Source organism: Vipera berus (genome assembly GCF_964194415.1).
Source record: "Vipera berus genome assembly, chromosome: 1".
NCBI lineage: Eukaryota > Metazoa > Chordata > Lepidosauria > Squamata > Viperidae > Vipera > Vipera berus.
Genome location: NC_138202.1, coordinates 123,278,443 through 123,299,162, shown reverse-complemented (window position 1 = coordinate 123,299,162; position 20,720 = coordinate 123,278,443). Strand labels below are relative to the sequence as shown.

Below are 20,720 nucleotides of genomic sequence, written 5' to 3'. Positions count from 1 at the left end.
TTTATCCAAAATCTTATGGCTTAAATCAACTGCTGGGCTCAGAAACTGATGGAATATTAGTGATGTTCCAGCTTCAGGTGTTGGCTACACAGCTGATTGTCGACAGTGTTGTTCTTCCAGCTATTCTCCAGACTGAGATGTCAAATGTAGTTGATCTATCTCAAGTTGCGAGAACAGTTTCCTCTTCATTTTGCTGAAGTGTTGGGTAACTAGCTGTTTTCAGTTAGTGTCTTCTGTCCATTCAGCTTCCTCACAGGTTTCATATATCCACTCTCGTTAGATCTATTGCTGCAGTAGCAGTCCATCAATTCTAGGTTCTCTTGTCTCATCCATGCAGGGTTTGTTCCAGTAGCCCACTTATTGTCAAGACTGTCCTGGTTCCTTAATATCTGACGTGGATTTTGTTAATCCAGACAACTTCCAGGCGGGCATGACTCTCCTAATTTGTGTCACTCTCATATTTGAGGTAAGCAGTAAAGTGGTAGAGGTCTTTGCCTAGAGACCCTAAGTGACAAGTACTAGCAGCCATTTGAACCTTCATCTCCCATGTCAAAGGCAGTGCTCTAACCATTACACTATCTAGTTGCTCTCTCTCTCCCTCTCTCCCTCTATCTCTCTATCTCCTCTCCAAGAAATTAGAAAGTTAATGTTTTATACTAACCTGTCTGAATCTTGTTTTGAATAGCTTCCAGATACAGCTTCATTTCATCAGCATCTTTCGATGGTATTTTATCAAGAGTCAAAACACTAGAATCCTTCAGTGTTATCATCAAGCAACACAATTTCCCTTTACTTGGTCGTACAACTACATTTTTTATATTATGGTTCAGCTAGAAAGAAAATACATGAAAACCATATATGTACATGTACATATATAAAACCACATATGTATAAAAAGTTTATATCATAGCCTGTGTATGTTCATAAACTCTATAAGCATCCAAACACAAATTCTAAGTACAATGACACTTTATACAACCTTATTACAAAGGGAAAGTCTTTTTTGACAGAGGGCAATATTTACGTTTGTCTATTTGACACCACAATATAAAATGGGACTACCATTCTTTATTCTAAAACTGCTATCCAATTTTCAATCCGTCATTCCTATTCTGTCTCTTTTTTTAAAAATTAAGAGAGTTCATATTTTTATAATACAAATTGGATATTTCTCAGCTAAACATAAAACTGTTGATACAAATAAAAGAAACTGTGTGCTCCAAAAGGCAGAGGATTAATGCAACCTTTAAATCATTTTGTTCATTCAGTAGGGTTTACTCCAATACAAACATGAATATGAGGTTTCCAGAATTGAGACGGGATCCCACACATATTTTGAAACTGTCATGGAAATGGTGCATATAAAGGAGTAGAACCCAAAAAATGAATCAAACAGCGTTTCAACATTAGAATTCAAAGAAAATTAAGCAGTAATCACCTTTAACCTTAGCGTCCTCATTAAAAATGCATAATGTTTACAAAATACAAGTATTTTTCTGACAAATTTAACATTTTTATTTTTTCTTTAATATACAAATTCACTGAACATACACAACTGAATAATTTCCAATATAATAATGTCAGTGTTCTGAAAAAGTGAAATGAATCTGTGAGGAAAATTCAAGTGACAGTTAAATGAATTTGAAAAGGACAGCTACTCATAAAGGCTCAAATCATAAGATACTTCAAACAAAAAGAAGCCCCTGTCAATCCAACTCACCGGAAATATTTTTGGAATTCCTCCAGCATTGTAGTGAACTACCAAAATCACTTTGCTGTCTTTATCCACAATTTCAAATGTTCCTTCTTTCCATTTTGTAGTCCCAGTTTGTATGCTCCGCATGCGAACAGACCCATGTAATTTCAATGGAGTCATATTTTCATACAAATATTTTCTGAAAATAATGAAGACTAGTCTTTAACACAGCTTTTTTAAAAAAAATAAATTTAAAAAGTTGTTTACTATGGTTTACATCTATTCCAAAACTTGGCAGTAAATTTAAAATCAAGTAGTTTGTACATTAACTTTCTAAAATGTGACTACCCCCAACCCAAAATGCAGCCTAATTTCAGCTGTGCTTGCTTACCAGTGAAACAAATACTACTGGCATAATTAATTCTCCATGAAATAGGGAGGGCAATGCCTCATGAATCCCAAACTATTCCAGAATATTAAAGGACAGGGGAAAGTACATGGGACAGAAATACTGAATCTTAACAGTTCATCGCAAATACAGCAGAGCAGAAATAAATCTGATATATTCTGATGAGCTACCCAACTTCCAAGTGTAACTGAATTGGATGAAGTAGCTGAAAGACCTAACAGCTTTTCTAAAGAAATTTAGGAATATGAGGGGTGTGTGTGTGTGTGTGTGTGTGTGTGTATTAAACCAAATGCTACATGAATTATAACAGTTGAAGCAAATCTGAGGGAATGCCATGTACAGGGACTCTGTATTCAAGGCTTCCCAGTGATAGCTCCCTGCCTCTGTTATCAACCTACTCCCAAATATTCAGGCCACCACCTTTCAAACTTATTTTTTGCAAAGACACATAAAAACATGGCTTCAGAGAAGCATTTGAAGAAGTCTGAAGATTCTGCATCCTTTAATGGTGTCACATCAGAGTCCTCTTTGGTATGTTTGTTACAGATTTTTTAAAGTTTAGTTTTATGCAATGTAAACTGCTCAGAGTCTTGAAACACCACATAAACCTAAGGAAAAAGTTTCTCAAATTAATTTTGATAAAACCGATGATTGGTGGAAACATTCTCCAATTATTTAATGAGAAGACTATTCATTATAACAGCACTAGTTAATAATAATAATAATGTAAAGTTGGAAGGGACCTTGGAGGTCATCTAGTCCGACCCCCTGCTCAGGCAGGAAACCCTATACCATTTCAGGCAAATGGCTGTCCAGTCTCTTCTTAAAAACCTCCAGTGTTGGAGCATTCACCACCTCTGGAGGCAGGTTGTTCCACTGGTTAATTGTTCTAACTGTCAGGAAGTTTCTCCTTAGTTCTAGGTTGCTACTCTCCTTGACTAGTTTCCATCCATTGCTTCTTGTCCTGCTTTCAGGTGCTTTGGAGAATAGCTTGACTCCCTCTTCTTTGTGGTAGCCCCTGAGATATTGGAACACTGCTATCATGTCACCCCTCACCCTTCTCTTCATTAAACTACACATACCCAATTCCAGCAACACATACCCAATTCCAGCATTACTGTATTCCAGTTGAATACAGTAATAATGATTTTAATAATATTACTGAGTGTTCTGATACCAATAGCTCATATGAGTAACTGCTTTTCTTGATTTTAATGGTAATAATTTCTTTTTTCCTATGATATATAACCTGTTAAAATTAATCATGGATTAATGTTAATATAGTCAAAAACATTTTTCTTTTTTTAGATTGTATAAGTTTTTAACCTTTCTTTCATATTATTCAAATAAGCTCAATGTCTAATCAGATATCATTATTTACCAGATCATTTAATTAAAACCTAAACATTAAAAGCATTTCACGTGCGTGAAAGAAGCTTTAATATTCTAATGTTTAAATGTTGCTAACACATTCCAAATCTCTACTACTAATGGTGCCCAAGTATCTTTCCTTTTTAATATTAAAATAATTTTAGCAAGGTTGGAAAAGTATTAGTTCTGACACCGCTAGTAGTACAATACACTACTTTTAACACTGAATCCTATTTTTTAGCAAACCGATCCTACAATATTCAATGTGTTTAACCTGACTAGAATCATGAGTTTAATTTTTCAGTATACTGAAGTTACACTTGTTGCAAAATGGCTTTTATTCTTAAAATCCTAATTAGAAAACAGATACACAGATTTTTGTGTATCTACATTTTAAATATAACAGAATTCTATTGTGTATTTCAAAAGAAAATAAAACTCAATTTCTTAGGTTATACTCTTCTACAAAACAGATATGAATTCTTCCATAGACATTTTGGGAAACAATGTGTCAGAAAGGATAAAAAGTTGCAAAGTGTATTTTCAAATAATACCATTGCTATGTATGGGTTCAAAGAGACACAAATACTATCAAAGTGAAAAAGATGTGAATAGATGCTAGTGTATCCTAGTGCCCATTTTTACTATTTCTTCAACCCACCTATCCCCAATGATTTATTGCAGTTGGGAACATTTATAATAAATATCAGGGACTAATCCCCTGAAAATGTCACTAACAATAGAAAAAAAATCAAAGGGTACCACAGGTAGTCCTTGACCTATAGTGGCAATTGAGATACAAATTTTTATCGCTAAGTGATGCAGTCATTAGGCAAAACATCATGTGACCACATTGCTTAGCAACAGCAGTTCCAATAGCCTCAACTGCGGTCATTAGGCCATGACAGCACTGTCAGTAGGCAAGGACCTTATGCTTCTCCTGTCCTGCCACCTTCACTCCAACTCCCCCAACCCACCTATCTCCTCCACATCTCTGCCCTTTTGGCTGCTCTGCACTGTGCCACTTACCCCTGCCATCCCCCACTGATCCTTGCCATCTTCTTCCTGCTTCTAGCCTGGCAAGGCGGAGCCCAGGGATGTGCGTGGTTAAGTACAACAGGGTGACATGCCATGCCCAACACTAGTTAAGGCAGGAATGCTGATGGCAACTCCCCAGGCAAAGATGGAGACTATATGAGAGGTACTGTTTGAGGTGGTGGCAGAACCAGAGAAAACGGAGGGATGCAGGAACTTGGTGCACAGCAGAGTCTGTTGGAAGACTCCTGGAAAACCAGTCTGCAGGCTTCAGCAAGGGGTAAAGGAAACCCCAGAACTAGCAGAACTTACCCATTGGCCCTTTGCTCAGCCCTGCAAAGCTTTGCAAAGGGTAGCAGCTTCCAATGTCCTAAAACCTGCTAAACTGATTCTCCAGGGGCACTTCTACAGAATGCTCTGCAGTTCACATTAGAAGCTGCTGGTTGTTTCTGAGGCTCACTGGGCTTAACTTCAATTTTTCAGTACTATTGTAATTTTGAATGGTCACTGAATGAATAGTCACAAGTCGAGGACTACCTGTATAAATCAAATATTGACTGGCAGAATAAAATTTCATCTAAACTAGGATAAACACAGTTATAACTCCCCATGTATTTTTTTTTCTTCTTCTCAGCAAGCTGGCTCAGACTTGAAAGGAAGCTTCAAAAGTTTCAAAGCAGCAAGCAGATGAACGCAAGAGACCAGCTGCCAGGATGTGCACTTTCTATGCTGCCCATTTTTAAAACATTGAAGTAGTCTATCAATAAAGGAAACCAGTCTTACTTGCTTCAATTCTACATGCCAGGTTTCCGCTAGAGACATAACAGCAAAGTCAGTATGCCAGCAGCTAGTCTGGTGGTTAACCTTTGAGGCATTTTGTGTAGAGGATAAGAAGCCTTGGTTGGAGAAATTAAAAGATGGATTAAGGTTTAGATTTCAATCTGGAGCAGCAAAAAGTCAGATGGGGTGATGGGAAGAAAGATAACGGCTCCTGAGGAAGTAAGTGGTGGAGGGACTACAGGTAATCCTCAATTTACAACACCATTTTTCACAGTTACAACCGGTGCAGCATCCCCATGGTCATGTGATCAAAGTTCAGATACTTGGCAAGTGGTTCATATTTATGAAGGTTGCAGTGTTCTGGGGGGGGGTCACGTGATCCCCTTTTGTGACCTTCTGAGAAGCAAAGTCAACGGGGAAGCCAGATTCACTTAACCACCGTCTTAGTGACAACGGCAGCGATTCACTTAACAACCGTGGCAAGAAAGGACTGTAGAATGGGGCAAAATTCACCTAACAAATATCTCGCTCGCCCAGCAGACATTCTGGGCTCAATTGTGGCCGTAAGTTGAGGACTATCTGTATACTATTGATTATATTGATGTGATTTTAAAATGCCCTGTAAACCGCCCTGAGTCCTTCGGGAAAGGGTGGTCTATAAATCTAATAAAATCTAAAAATCTAAATCTACTACGGCCGAAAGGGTGTGGCGAGTCCATTTCATCTCTGGACCCCATGAAGATTGCCTTCTCGGCAACCCAACTGGTAGACTACATGCAGCGTTTCCACTGTTGCGGTTGTGTTGCACGGAGGTAGGGCAGAACATTCCGACTTCCCAGGTATAAAGAAAGCACCCAGAGAGAGAGGCTGGCTTCGCCCTGTTGGCGAAGCTACAAGTGGGGTTAGCTGTTGAGGCTCCAGCGTGCCACACCAGTCCAGCAACAGCTCCCCGGGACCCTTGTGGCGCACGAAGAAACTCCGCCATCCTCTCTCATCCCTTTTTCCCCTTTCGAATCTGCCCCCAAAGACCCACCACCCGCACCCGGCTTAGTCAATAGGGATGGCGGCGGCGGCGGCGGCACTTTCCCTCTTACCTTCATAGGCTCCCTCCAGCCTCTCTTTGTATAAATGCCGTCGCCTCGCTTCTGATTGGAGGGGTCTCCCCCCCCCCGTTGAGCTCTCACCCCTCTTTTTTTACCTCACGGCGTGCCAGCCCAGCTTCGCACGGACCCAAAGCGGAGGAGCCTCCCCCTTCGTTTTGGGGAAAGAGCAGCTGGCGGGAACCAGATCAGGCGCGCGAACGTCCGTCTGACGCAAAAGACGCACGTGAAGAAAAAAAAAGAAAGGAAAGAAAAAAAGGTGGGGAGAGAAACGAAGAGGGAGACCCCTACGTCATCACGGCGACGGCTGGCTGCCTTTCCCGCCGCAGACCTCCACGCGGATGACGGCAGGAGCAACTTTCCTCGAGACTACTTAGTTCGCGGGGCCGAGTGACGACGACTCGCTCGCTCGCTCGCTCTTCTGCGCACGCGCAAAGGATCGGGCTCCTTGTTTTGTTTTGTTTTATTCCCCTGCGCGCTTTTGAGTTGCTTTGAGCGGCCACGACGCATGCGCTCCAACCTCTTACCTCCTCGGTCCCAAGGAAGAGGTCAGAGGTCACGACAGTTGCAAGAGCGGCGGAGGCAGAAGGGCCGAGAGGAAGAGGCGGTGGCTTGCGCTCGGATCCATGATGGCGGCAGCTGAAGTTGAAGCGGCCTCCTGAGCTCTTTCGCAAAGGAAGTCCCGACCATGCACAGTTTGGCCACGGCTGCGGTAAGGCCAAGTTAGGCCTGATGCGGATTGTGCCTACTAGGGGGACAAGAGGCCTGCTTGCGGAGCGAAGGGAGCCGTTCATTCCTCCCGTTGGAGGATGAGCTTAAGGGGAAGGGGGCTCAGACGGAGCCGTCCTTTTTTCCCGCCAAATTGTCCTCGATAAGAAATGCTCGTCCTTTCCTGCGCATTCAGCTCCTTGTTCCCCGGTGGCCGCCGATCAGGAGTTGAGCTTGTCTTTGGGGAGCCAGAGTACTACGAGCTTACTTCCGAATGCGCTTGCAGCAACCTGGTGATGGTTGCGTGCATTTTGCATATGTTAAACTATGCGGGTTTGTAATTACCGGTGCATAACGGTACATATGAACATGGCTCCAGCGATTAGTGATTTGAAGGAAGTTTGTTGAGGGCTAGCTGCTGGATGTGTATATCTATGTAAAATTCTGGTGATGGTATGTTTAATTAGCTGCCGTAATTTAGTGTTATTCATGTGCCTTTTAATATTCACGTGTTGCAGTTTTTCAAAAAGTACTGTTTGGGGAGCCTATTATGTTTGCATGAAAGTAACCCAATGAATTGATTTTTCCCCCCTAAGCATATATAGGACTGTAGCTTTAAAATGTCAGTAGGTTGGATTAGTTTCTACCAGTTACTTCCAGCAAACATAGCAGTAACTTGGTAGAAGTTCAGCTAAATTAAGTATTTGATTAGTTGCGAAAAGCTAGAAGCCATTTCTCTGTTAAAACCTGCAGTGGTAGATTCGCTTTCTAGGTGTGAGTGGAAAGCCAGGCCTCTTGTGTACCATTCTTGGCACTTGTTTTTTTAATGCTGTTCCTTTTTGTTTTGATTCTTCCCTCCAGATTTTTGTGTTCCATTGTTCTCTTGTTCCCGCCACACTTATTACATCACTGTATATTAACATGTTTGTACAATTAACTATGTGTGGAATGACATTCAGTTTAGAAATCAGGCAGAGGTTCATAATTATGACCATTGAAGATACACGAACTACTTTGGTGTTGAAGAATGCTGTAATGATGGAATAAAACTTTGGAAGGAATGAGAATAGCATAAGTCTTTGTTGGTACCTGATACAGGTAGTCCTCAGCTTATGACCACAAATGAGTTCAATATTTCTATTGCTAATATAGTTAAGTGAACTTGCCCAATTTTATGACTTTTCTTGCCATAGTTGTTAAATGAATCACTGCAGTTAAGTTAGTAACACGGTTAAGTGAACTTGGCTTTCCCCATTGACATTGTTGAAAGGTGATCATCGACCCTGGGACACTGCAACTGTATTAAATACTTGCCAGTTTCTAAGTGCCTGAATTTTGGTCATATGATGTCACTTTTTTCAGTGTTGTAACTTTGAATTGTCACTAAACAAATGATTGTAATCCTGGGCTATCTGTACCAGATTCTTGTGAATGTTGATGTGAAAAGATTTAATCTCAGCTCTCTATTTAAAGGAGCAGAGCAAAATTTTTGCTGTAGTATATAGTCAGGTGGTAGCTATGTATATTATATACCCATCATGCTATTCCCTTGCAGGGTAAGCAACATTATGCGAAGCACAAAACAGGAGTAAGTAATAGAACTGTTATTGTAGAGCAGGGGTGTCAAACTGCCGGCCCGCGTCATGTCGAAACCGCGCCCACACCCTTGCCAGCAATGGGAAAAAAGTCATAATATGTGGTCACACGTCACATGACGTTGTGAGTTTGACACCCCTGCTGTAGAGGATGATTTCAGGAAAGGAAATATACCTGAATGTAGTTAACACTTCACTATAACTCTCCCTAGCTTTCTATTGTTGTAAATACTTTTGCTTTCATCATGTCTGTAAGCTGCTTCATACATTGTCTTTTCTACTTTGTAAACTTGTCACATTATTTTTTTAGGATCTTGAACTTCTTCACCATGTTTCTTTTGTACTGGTCACTTATTTTTTTCTATTCAGTCCACATTATCACCCATTCTTTCATGTCATTTTTTTCTTGTTGTCCACAAATGCTTTCAAGTACACTCTCCCAAGGTTTTCATGTTGCTTCTGACATACCATAGTTTCATAGTTTGGCACTGATTTATTTTCAGTCTTCCATCTCTCTTTTCTGTCCTGTATTCATGAGTCTCTCAGCTTTTACTTTTCTTTTTTTAACGAGGAGCTCACTATTGAACATCCATACTGAATTCTGACTTCTTTTTGATACAGTGTGTACTAGGGCAGGGGTCTTCAAACTCGGCCCTTTTATGACTCATGGACTTCAACTCCCAGAATTCCTCAGCCAGGCACACTGGCTGAGGAATTCTGGGAGTTGAAGTCCATGACTCATAAAAGGGCCGAGTTTGAAGACCTCTGTACTAGGGTATCCAATACACTAATCAAATTCAGCTTATGACATTTGAGGATACAAACAAAATGTTTTTAAGGTGTCCACCTTAACACATTCACTTTTGTTCCTTGCCCATTTTGGTTCATGTGAGCTAACCATAAGGGATTGATTGGGGAGCTCCACAGAGTAGGATGCATCTTTGCATGAGGGGCTCGTGCCACTAGCCTTCAAAGAGGCAGTGGTCTTCTTTCTGAAGAAACCCACTTAATTGCATCCATATCTGTTGCTTGCCCTGTTTCAATTGAAATATCTGAAGTTGGTCACAATTAAAAAGTTTCCTTAAGTGCGTTCTCTCTTTTTAAAGCCGGTGCCAACGGCACTTGCACAGGTTGATCGAGAGAAGATTTACCAGTGGATTAATGAACTATCCAGTCCTGAAACTCGTGAGAATGCACTATTGGAGCTGAGTAAAAAACGAGAGTCTGTCCCTGATCTTGCCCCAATGTTATGGCACTCATTTGGCACAATTGCAGCTCTTTTACAGGTAGGTTGAATGCAACTTTTAATTGAGATACCTTGCCCACCTATCTTAAAAGCAATTTGTTTTGCACATATCTAGATACCCTAAGTCACACTATAACGTTATACTTCAACTGAAAAAATGAATGCATAATAATATAGTGACAGTTGCTTCAAACCAAGATCAAGTTCCAAAGGAACTTTAAAGATAGTAATAAATAATTTGGGATATCCCAGTCAAACTATAAAAATCTCCAAAATCAGAATTCATATAATTGCTATATTTTATGTCTTTAGCTTTCTTTTAAATAATTTGCTTTTGTCTAGTCAGTATATGAGCAAAAAATGTATCAATTCTTTCTGTCAATGGCAATAGCAAATTAGTGGGTTGATTGTTAATGCTAAAGAAATATTTTCACACTAGTGGGTTTTTTTTCTTTTTCATAGGAAATTGTAAATATCTACCCATCTATAAATCCACCAACTTTGACAGCTCATCAATCCAACAGAGTATGCAATGCTCTGGCACTTTTGCAATGTGTTGCATCACATCCAGAAACCAGGTATACATGATTTGCATATTGACATTGTGGAAATCATGATCATTAGCTAATAAAGTTATCTTAATATTTAAATAGTTATTTTAACGGAAGTTATGATAAAAGATATCTCTTCCTGATTGCTATTTTGTCAAATGCATTTTCCATTCCTGTCTAGGTCAGCTTTCCTTGCTGCACATATCCCTCTCTTCTTGTATCCCTTCTTGCACACTGTCAGCAAGACTCGTCCCTTTGAATATCTGCGACTCACAAGTCTTGGGGTAATTGGTAAGTTGCTTTTTAATGCTACCTATAATAAAATTCTTGCTTTTGAGAAATGAAGAATAAACTAGACCAGTGATGGCAAACCTTTTAGAGACCGAGTGCCCAAACTGCAACCCCAAACCCACTTACGTATCATCAGGTGCCGGGTGGGCATGGCCCATTGGGTGGGCGTGGCCCATTGGGTGGGCATGGCTGTGGTGGTAACGGCAGACTGGTTGGGACTAAAAAGTTCAATCAATTCCAACTGCGAGATCTTTTTTTCCCCCCGCAAGAAGTTGAAATTGAACCTCTTTTTTGCATATGGCGGCCTCAGACAAAAAGGTTTTATAAAACCCAGCTGAAGGCCTAGGATTGGGACGAGGGCGCGTGTGCCCACAGAGAAGGCTCTGCGTGCCACCTGTGGCACGTGTGCCATAGGTTCGCCACCACGGGTCTAGAATCAGCAAAAAGTATAGAAATGCATCGTATTAATTCAGGTGGAAATTTTCTGAAATTGTCTTGAGTTACAAAACTATGTGAAATTATATTTTTTTTATTTATTTATTTAAATGTCAGATTGTCAGTGTTAGAACTTCCACATTGGCAGTGCTTTATAGAAATAGCAGTCACAATACATCTGAAGGACAAAGATGTCGGGAAAAGCTATCCTAAAATGGTCTGTGCCATAGACTTCTGACATTTAGCATGAATGTCAGTTCAACTAGGAAGTAAACTTAGGGAATCCAGGTTAATCCCACATGTATGTCCCACTGCTACATTTTTTAGTTCTTCTAAGTCTTGACAATTTATTTTACAAATCAATTAATATAAAATGGAAGTCCTCAAAAAATTGAAGGAACTGGTATAACTTTGTTTTTATTTTATGTAGTTTAAATGTGCCTATAGGTCCCGTTGGCAGTTTTGAGGAAAAATACTTTAAAAAATGATTTGATTCAATATCTGAAGTTTTCCACAAGGTATAAGCTCCCTCTTATTTCTGGGGGCTTTCTCCAAATACCTCATGATGCAAACGCTCCATGTCAAAATCCTGCTTGGATTTAGGGACAGACCTTTTTCAGCCAGCCCCCAGGAACCAAATGGAATTGTTTTGGCAGGCAGCAGCTTGCAACCTTCCCTGCCAGCTTCCCCACTGACTTCTGGGAAAGCCAGCAGAGAAGATTGCAAATGATGATCACATGATTATGTGGTGCTTGGCAACCCATTGTAAGCGGAAGGGATTGTCAAGGGCCCAGATTGCAATCTCTTGACTGAGGATGCAACAGCCGTGACTTCAGGCATGTGTCGTAAGTTCAGCACGATCATAATTTCAAAAAGTTGTTCATTAAGCAAGGACCACCTGTACCATCTATGACTTGTTTTTATAATCAGTCCTTGATAAGATAATGAAACAGATTTTTAAAAAATTCTTTACCATATAGACTTCCATATTGACTCATCAAATTCAAATCACAAGTTCATTTCTTATGCTCTGTGTATCCCTTGGCTTAGGAAACTATGGCCCATCATGCCTAAGCCTCAGCTAAACTCCAAAGTGAGGAGCAGAGCCAAGGAGAGCAAGGCATCCTGTCAGCAGCATCCTTGCTGGGAGGTCGGCGTTATCCAATGGCTGCCATGCTCCTTGGCCTCCAGATCTGCCAGCTCTTCCCATGGATGCAGAATAGAGGCAGAATCTGGCCCTTTACAGAAAGGTTGATGGCCCCTGGAATAGCCTCTTGTATCTGATGTAAGAGTTTTACGTAGTATTTAAAAAGGTCCTTTGATTTTTAAATGATGTGATGTCACAATTTTTCAAATGCTTTTAATAGTGTAGATCGGGCATATCCAACCTGTAACTCTGAACAGCTAATAATATACCCCCACAAGATAATAAAAATATAAAAAATAAAGGAAGTTGGTTATTTATATATGGTAACTATAGTACATATTTATATGTGGCCCAAGACAATTCCTCTTCACTCAATGCCACCAAAAGGTTGGACAATTATGGTCTAGATTGAGTATGCTTCAGAAGAAATTATTATATATCTTAATAAACTATATTCAAAGGGGAAAAACATTCCATCAGAAATCAAGTCTCTAGTCCTACAAATCTCTTCTGTAATTCTGTCCATTTAAAATTTGGTTAATGAAGGAATAAAAGATAGGAAGGTCCTGTTAGTGGGTAAACTTCTATAGCAAGTTTTAGATTTGTGAAAGCAGACATTTATTTATTACAATCATGGAGGAATGATTTTGCCTTGATAAACTGTAAGCTAATTTAATTTGGATCATAAATCAACATTAGTTCTTACTAATCTAGACAGGTTGTTTAATTAATTGAAAAATACCAGAGTAACACTTGAGCACAATTAGTTGAAATTGGTTGGTGGTTCTACCATCTTTCCATTAATAAGTTATAATTTACCAGTTTTCTTTTAGCTGTGGTCAGTTAAACTTCCATTAGATTTTTGTCAAACTATGAAATTTTACTTGGTTTTTCTGTTTTTAAAGGGGCTCTTGTGAAAACAGATGAACAAGAAGTTATCAATTTCCTACTAACAACTGAAATTATCCCTTTGTGTTTGCGCATCATGGAGTCTGGCAGTGAGCTTTCCAAAACGGTATTGCTTTCATTTTTAATGAAATTATTCCAACTTCATAGTTGCTTTCTTTTACTTGCCTATGCATCATAGTTCTGTGATACACCCAAAGTTAGCAAGTTGGGTATTTCGACCAAGAGAGTGCAGATATATATTCAAAATTGTCATGAATTTGTCCGACAGTGAAGTTTAAAAAATGTCGCTGCTTTTAATTCAGTAAAATTATTCAAACTTTGTGTTTTTCCATTCAAATTATTAATATTCCAGTGCAAAACAGACTTGTTTTCCATCTAAAATTAGCACACTGTTTTTTTCTCTACAAAGTGATTGAAGATGTGACTTTCAAATTGTCACGATTCCTTGCTTCATTTAAAAAAAATCATTGCTTTTTAAACAGCAAATTCATGGATGTCTGTTCCATTTTTCATTTCAAAAGAGTTTTATGCTTATTCTTACCATATGCACATCGTAAATTGTTACGATAGCACCACACTTCCCCCTCTGTTGAGGGAGGAGTGTGCAAAGAATCCATCTATGTTAGAATTGAACACCCCTCCCTCAACAGAGAGGGGGCAATAAGACACCACCTATTTCCAGTCTACAATGCAGCCCTTTCAGCAGTTCCAAAAGATCACACAGAATCAATTGCATCCTGATTTAGGTGACCCCGAGGGCACAGATAAACTCCCAAGTGGCCTCAACAGCTCTCACAGGAAGTGCTAATGACCAGAGGACTGCAAAGAAATGTCATTGTTCCATTTCCCTGCCCCCACCCTATCTGAACCTATTCTTCCCTTCCCCCCACCATCCCAACTGATGAAGCTTCTTGCATGAGAAGCAAACGTTTTCTTCTTCTTCCTTGAGGAAAAAAACAGTCCAGTTGCCTTTTGAAAAAGCACCTTCGAGACCACCGGATCCATACTTTCGCTTGTATGCGAAGGAGTGGTATAGTTTCTAGACGCTGCATTACAGTCTCTGTTGAGAGTCCTGAGAGAGCTGGTCCCATGGGTGTTCCTCTGAGTTGTTGGTGTATTTGTCCATGAAACTGAAGGTGGGTAGTGAGACAGAGCTTGATGAGGTCCACAATTCTGGGTATTTCAGCCTTAGTATCTTTGGTTAGGTTGGGTGTGTTGTGTAGTACTGTTGCCATGGATTCATTTGCTAGTTCTCTGTCTATGGATGTATATATATATCTGTACAGTTGAAACTGTTTACCTTTTACTAACATTAATTTCATTTATACACCGTCCAAGTCTTAAAACAACTTGGGTCAGTTACAATTTAAAAAACCAACATGTAACAAACTTGGCCAACATTTTGCAGCTTGATTGATAGTATTTTACAGCATTAGGAAAGATAGTTGCAATAATACAGGTAGTCCTCAGGTTATGAATGTAATGGAGCCAGCCCATTCCAGTCGTAACTCAAGGATTTATAGGAGTGAATCTCGTACCTCGAACGCAATCAATCCCTGCTTTTGCCCAGGAATTCACTAATTTAATGCATGGGCGAATGCACAGCTCGTTAAGTGAACATGAGGTATTTCAGTGTGGGGAAGGCCATAGGGTGCTTAGTGATGGAGCAGGCCACCTGCTTCAAACCACCCAAGACTTCCCCCGACCCACTGAAATACCTCATTCTCTCTCCCCTGGGTCCCCACAATTGCTCTCTCACCCACCCACCCCAATCCTGTCACGCCGGGTCACTTTTACCTTGTGAAGATCTGTCTCCAGCCTGTTTCTTTGTCCGCTCCCCGCGAGAGCAGAGGGAGAACAGGATGAGAGCGCCCTGCTCAGCTTCTCTGACAGGGCTGCTGGCCACTTCTGGAGTGGCGGGCAGCGTCGGTGAGTCTTCTCCAAAAACTTCCAGGCTTGGCATGGAAAAAACATCTGCATGCAGAAGGTAGGTTGGGGGCAACGAAATCACATTGCTTCAAACTCCTGTTGGCCTGCAAACACTTTTCACGCAGAGCCCGAAAGCTTCTGGATGCCCTGATCTTGCGGGAAGTCAGGCACCCATTCTCTGCAAAAGCGGGTGGGTGCCTGAATATGAATCATCATGGCCCTCAGAAGCTTTTGGCCTCTGGCCAAAAAATGTTTATCCTGGAGGAGGCCTCCGCCGCCCAGAACGGACCTCCGGAGCCATGTGGCCACTGCCCCCAACCTCCATTCTGGGCGGAGAGGCTCCCAACACCCAGGACCTAGGTCAGGGGGTCAGATGCATGGCTCCGGAGATCCGTTCTGCGCATCGGAGACCTCCAGGCCTCTGCTTCCCAGAACGGAGGTTAGGGGGGAGGTCCATTCTGGGGGCGGAGGTCAGGGGCAGCTGCGTGACTCTGGAGGTCCGTTCTGAGCAGTGGAGGCCTTTCCTAAAGGCCTCAGCCGGCAAAACAGAGGCCGGGGGCGATGCACACATCAACCCAGGGCTCCGTTCTCGACGGCAGAAGCTTTTTGCAAAGATGGCAAAAGGCTTTGCAAACCGAGGGAAGGCTTCGATGTTTCAGCCCTTACCTTCATTTGCAAAGCCTTTTACCAGAGATCTCGTCCAGGCCTCCGTTTGCAGAGAACAGAGACCAAACTACTGTGAGATCATGCGAGATCAGTAGCATGAGATCTCACGCCACTGATCTCGCGTGATCTTGCGGTCCATAGGCCTCCATTCTCTGCAAACGCACCGAAGACCTGGAGCAGCGAAACAGCCAAGAAAGCGAAGACTCTAATTCTTTGCCAGGTGAGTATTCACAGGCCTAGTGCCTAGGGAGACCTGGGGGGAGGGAATAGTCGCAGTGCCTCTGGGGTCATCTGTAGGGGTGAATGACTGCCATGGTGCAGCAACATTCTAAATTTTGGGACTTTTTCGTAAAAACTAGGGGGTGGTTATTGCATAACTTCAAACGTTCGCTAAGAGAACATTTGTAACTCGGGACTACCTGTATTCATTCCGCGTCTAGTCTTAACTGTTTCATGTGGATTGGATTCAATTTTGCAGTATGTAACTCTGAATCCACAGATTGAAATATTTAACTATTTGGTTTTGGTGAACGATTTGATCCAAGATACTAAGATCTGCCCTAGTCCTGTAACTTTTTCAACTCAAGCAGTTGCTCAACCATATTCTTTTCTGTCTTTCAGGTTGCTACTTTTATTCTACAGAAGATCCTATTAGATGATACGGGATTGGCTTACATCTGTCAGACTTATGAACGATTTTCTCATGTTGCAATGATACTGGTAGGCTGCTCTGTTTATAGAAACTTAATAGCTCAAGATACGATCCTGTTTATTATGTTTGAAGTTTTTCATGGCACGGAGCTGGATTTTTTTCTGGGATCATTCCCTCTGAGGTTCCACTCTGCTGGATAGGGTGGATAGCTCCAGGCCTCTTCCATTAAAGGTCATCTGCAGGACTGGGAGGTACATTTTCCCCATAGATGCCTCTGCCCTGTGGAAAACCCTCCCCCCCCCGAGATCCAGCAGCTCCCCACCTAGCCGTTCCCCCAAGAGTCGGATTAGGGTCACGCTGGATCTCTAGATGTGCATGTTATTACATGGGGGAGTGTCGTTTTGGGGCACCGATAATTTTTTATATGTTTTTGTTTGTTTTGAGCTGGGCTGTCTTGGATTACTATACATACAATGGGCTACTACTGTCGCCTTGCCTATTTAACTTATATGCAGAGCACATCATGAGAAAGGCAGGGCTAGATGAATCAAAAGTTGGAATTAAGATTGCCGGAAGAAACATCAACAACCTAAGATATGCAGATGATACCACTCTAATGGCAGAAAGTGAAGAGGAACTAAAGAGCCTCTTGTTGCGAGTGAAGAAGGAGAGTGCAAAACTTGGGTTGAAACTAAACATTAAGAAAACCAAGATCATGGCATCTGGCCCTCTCAATTCCTGGCAAATAGATGGGGAAGAAATGGAGGTAGTGACAGATTTTATTTTCCTGGGCTCCAAGATCACTGCAGATGGGGACTGTAGCCAAGAAATTAAAAGACGCTTGCTCCTCGGGAGGAAAGCAATGGCAAATCTAGACAGCATACTAAAAAGCAGAGACATCACCCTGTCAACAAAAGTGCGTATAGTCAAGGCTATGGTCTTCCCAGTTGCAATGTATGGCAGTGAAAGTTGGACCATAAGAAAGGCTGAGCGCCAAAGAATTGAGGCCTTTGAACTATGGTGCTGGAGAAGACTCCTGCGAGTCCCTTGGACTGCCAGGCGATCAAACCGGTCAGTCCTAGAGGAGATCAACCCTGACTGCTCTTTAGAAGGCCAGACCTTGAAGCTAAAACTCAAATACTTTGGCCACCTAATGAGAAGGAAGGACTCACTGGAGAAGAGCCTAATGCTGGGAAAGATTGAGGGCAATAGAAGAGGACGACAGAGAATGAGGTGGCTGGATGGAGTCACTGAAGCAGTAGACGTGAGCTTAAATGGACTCCAGAAGATGGTAGAGGACAGGAAGGTCTGGAGGAACATTGTCCATAGGGTCGCGATGGGTCGGACACGACTTCGCAACTAATAACAACAACAACTATTTTAAGTTCTTCAAATAAAACAAAATCAATTCTATACACATAATATTTTTCAGAGTAATATATGAAGGGCTGTTTTGCTACCTGAAAAGGCCCTGCATTTTGAATTGAGCACTGGACAGCAAAAGCACTGAGGAATGAGCCTAAGGAAGTCAATATATTTCTTCATTATTTTTCTTTGCTGTTTTAACCTAGGGTAAAATGGTCTTGCAACTGTCCAAGGAGCCGTCTGCCAGGCTGCTGAAACACGTGGTCCGTTGTTACCTTCGCCTTTCCGATAATCCAAGGTAGACATCTTAAAAGTATCTAGGGATCTTTTGATTAGGGTTAGGGAAGGCGCTGCACTTGGAACTAGTCACATTTGCAGTTTAAAATGCTAGGTAGTAGTCCAGTTCCCTCCCATACGCAGAGCATCTTTCAAATAAAACCTGATGGATGTTTTCCATCCAAAATAAGTACTCTTCCTTGAGAGTCTGGATGGATTCTTAGGCTTCCTCACAAAGATGTTAAACAGCAGTGAGGAGACAATTCTTTTATGAGCAGCCACTCTCTAAGCCACTTCCAGAAAACAAGGTTAACACCTAGCTATCTTATAGGAAGCGCTGTGCTGTCACCTTTGCATTCAAAACTAGTATTTACTAGTCCAGGGCTACCAATGAATCTAGCCTTTTACAGAGTCCAGGTACATTTCTACAATCATTTAGTCAAGTAGCAATCCTGATTAACAATATCTTCAGGATGTTAACATGCAGCATTCCAGCGAACATGATAGGACAGGAAGGAGGCAGGGTATAGAGATGCAATGTGATACCTGGGTCAGTTTGTTTCTTACATGGAAGGACAATAATTGTGTACTCAGGTGAGGGGCATGCTCCCCTCTTGTCCATGTGAGTTTATTTGTTGGCCCCCCTTTTTCTTGTCTCTTGATGTAGGGCACGGGAAGCCCTCAGGCAGTGCCTTCCTGATCAGCTGAAAGACACCACCTTTGCCCAAGTTCTGAAGGACGACACCACTACCAAGCGTTGGCTAGCACAGCTGGTCAAGAATCTCCAGGAAGGCCAAGTCACCGACCCCAGGGGTATCCCCCTTCCTCCGCAGTGACAGCCAAGGAGGTGGTGGCAGAACCCAGGAGGAAACAGCTCAGGTTTACAGAGAGCCAGGAACCAATGACCTCTTCCAAATCCTGTCAGGCATGCGTGGACAGCTCGCTAGACTGTCAATAGTCACCTGGACTGCAGGCCCTTTCTATAGCAACTTCTCACCATGTCTTTGAGGATTATGACACCAGCAAACACAGTCGGGACAGACAAGCCTATTTGAAGGTGTGGGCTTCATTGCAACGATCAGTTGAACACTGAGCTGGGCACTGCCTGCCTGGTTCAGTTGAGCTGGCTTGGAAAGTGTTCCCCAGTTTTCTTGTGGTTCACTGTTTACATGTAAGTTCAATAAATGTTGATCTGGTCATTTGACCCTCTTAGGAGTACATTTGGAGCTGCATCTAGCTCCAGGAAGGCCTGTTTGTTTCTTCCTGCCTAAAAATGACATTTTCATAAGAGTCTCCTGATTTGTTCTTTTTGAAAGGGTTGGCCATCGTGACGAGATCCTTAGACTTTTATTTCTTGGGGAGACGGAGGAGACAATAACATATCCTCAGCTTCCTAAAGGATTATTCCTAGCACATCAGAAAGCAATGATTTTTTTTTCTATTGAATTCTTCTGGCCATTAATTAGAACAGTTTTAACTCTGTAACTGCAGTTGAAATGGTGTCAAACTTTCTGTGGATCCACATCTGCTAACTCTAGTCTGTGGGATCCATAAAACCACAAAAGGAGTACTGTTCCTTTAAGACACTTGGAAGGAGAAGACTGTTTGACTGCCATGGTCTTTTGTTGCAGTTAATGCCTCTGTTAGAGTTAATTGGAGGGTGAAGAAATTACATGGACCAAGAGCTACTTCAAGCATTTCAATAAATGTTTGCAAGCATTTCAGCCTTGTAGACAGAGCTGCAAAGTGCAAGGGCTCTCACGCTCTTCTTCCCTTGCTGCCAGGCTAAGTGCGCCCAGGTCTTCACTTTGTGCCCCAGTTTGTAGGTGCCTGCCACAGCTGAGGAACCCATTAAGCAGTCTGCAGAGGCAGCCTTTCCCCTATTCATAAATGGGAGTAGCAAACAAAAAAGGGAATTTAGAGAGAGGGAAATGTCCGGGCTCTTAAGTCAGTTGCACAACACCTAGGAGCGGGTGGTGTATACGCCTTTGACCTTAGCTAATGCTGCTGCTTGGGTGGGGACGTACTTTCCCTTTACCCATTCCCGTTTTCTTTCCCCCTGCTTCCCCAAATGGCTGGCCAGGCCAAGCCAAAAGTTAAACACTTCTGTCTCTACATAGTTTGCTTTTGCTCTTACAGCAGCTCCCTGTTTTAAAACAGCCTTGTTTTTCATCCCTGCCTTGAGTGGACTTTACCAACTGCTTCTGTTTTGTAACTTGAATAAAAAATAAGCCAAATCAATTCTGATCCTCTTTGATTCAAGGTGATTGGGAGTGGGAGGCAGGATACACACACACACACACACACACACAAACATATATTTAATCTTATTGCCACTAAGGAGCAACGTATTTATAAATGAGAAGCCAGATATTTTTTGGGATGGACTCTGATCGGAGTGATATATCTCTCAAAGTTAAGATGAAAGAAATGCTACCATGTTAGGATAAAAGAATTTAGAACAGTGGTCCCCAACCCCTTGTCCATGGACTGGCAATGGGCCACGCAAACAAGCAAAGCCCCATTAGCAGGATGCAGGCAACACTCAAAACCTCACCC

The 20,720-nt window shown here is 41.8% G+C and overlaps 2 protein-coding genes across 7 annotated transcripts in view; one reads left to right on the top strand and one right to left on the bottom strand.

Annotated features, from left to right (window-relative positions):
* Positions 1-6,861, bottom strand: part of USP37 (ubiquitin specific peptidase 37) — a 45,505-nt gene extending 38,644 nt beyond the window's left edge. Inside the window, exons 1-3 of one of the 5 annotated variants that reach the window (XM_081312514.1) lie at positions 6,683-6,861; positions 1,721-1,895; positions 662-830 (exon numbers count right to left, since the gene is read on the bottom strand). In XM_081312514.1, coding sequence (XP_081168640.1) covers positions 662-830; positions 1,721-1,895; positions 6,683-6,687 — 349 coding nt within the window. In that variant the 5' untranslated portion in view covers positions 6,688-6,861. Of the gene's footprint in view, positions 1-661; positions 831-1,720; positions 1,896-6,385 lie in introns of all 5 variants that reach the window. The other 4 variants (XM_081312513.1, XM_081312515.1, XM_081312517.1 and 1 more) reach the window with 4 other exon arrangements.
* Positions 6,862-6,937: 76 nt separating this feature from the next.
* On the top strand, positions 6,938-20,396 carry CNOT9 (CCR4-NOT transcription complex subunit 9). 2 transcript variants are annotated; one of them, XM_081312523.1, is made up of 8 exons: positions 6,938-7,103; positions 9,801-9,980; positions 10,403-10,518; positions 10,673-10,782; positions 13,270-13,379; positions 16,490-16,588; positions 18,092-18,183; positions 18,823-20,396. In XM_081312523.1, exons 1-8 carry the CDS (start codon positions 7,080-7,082, stop codon positions 18,995-18,997), a joined length of 906 nt encoding a protein of 301 aa, XP_081168649.1. In that variant the 5' UTR covers positions 6,938-7,079; the 3' UTR covers positions 18,998-20,396. The 2 variants fall into 2 exon arrangements, with proteins under 2 accessions (XP_081168649.1, XP_081168650.1); XM_081312524.1 differs by having other exon boundaries at positions 6,941-7,103; positions 18,829-20,396.
* Positions 20,397-20,720: the final 324 nt, after the last annotated feature.

Bases quoted from the DNA above. Each gene is read 5' to 3' on its own strand.
- CNOT9 (XM_081312523.1), top strand. From the start codon at position 7,080: ATGCACAGTTTGGCCACGGCTGCG. The intron at 7,104-9,800 runs GTAAGGCCAAGT...CTCTTTTTAAAG, and splicing joins ACAGTTTGGCCACGGCTGCG to CCGGTGCCAACGGCACTTGC. The intron at 10,519-10,672 runs GTATACATGATT...ATTCCTGTCTAG, and splicing joins GCATCACATCCAGAAACCAG to GTCAGCTTTCCTTGCTGCAC.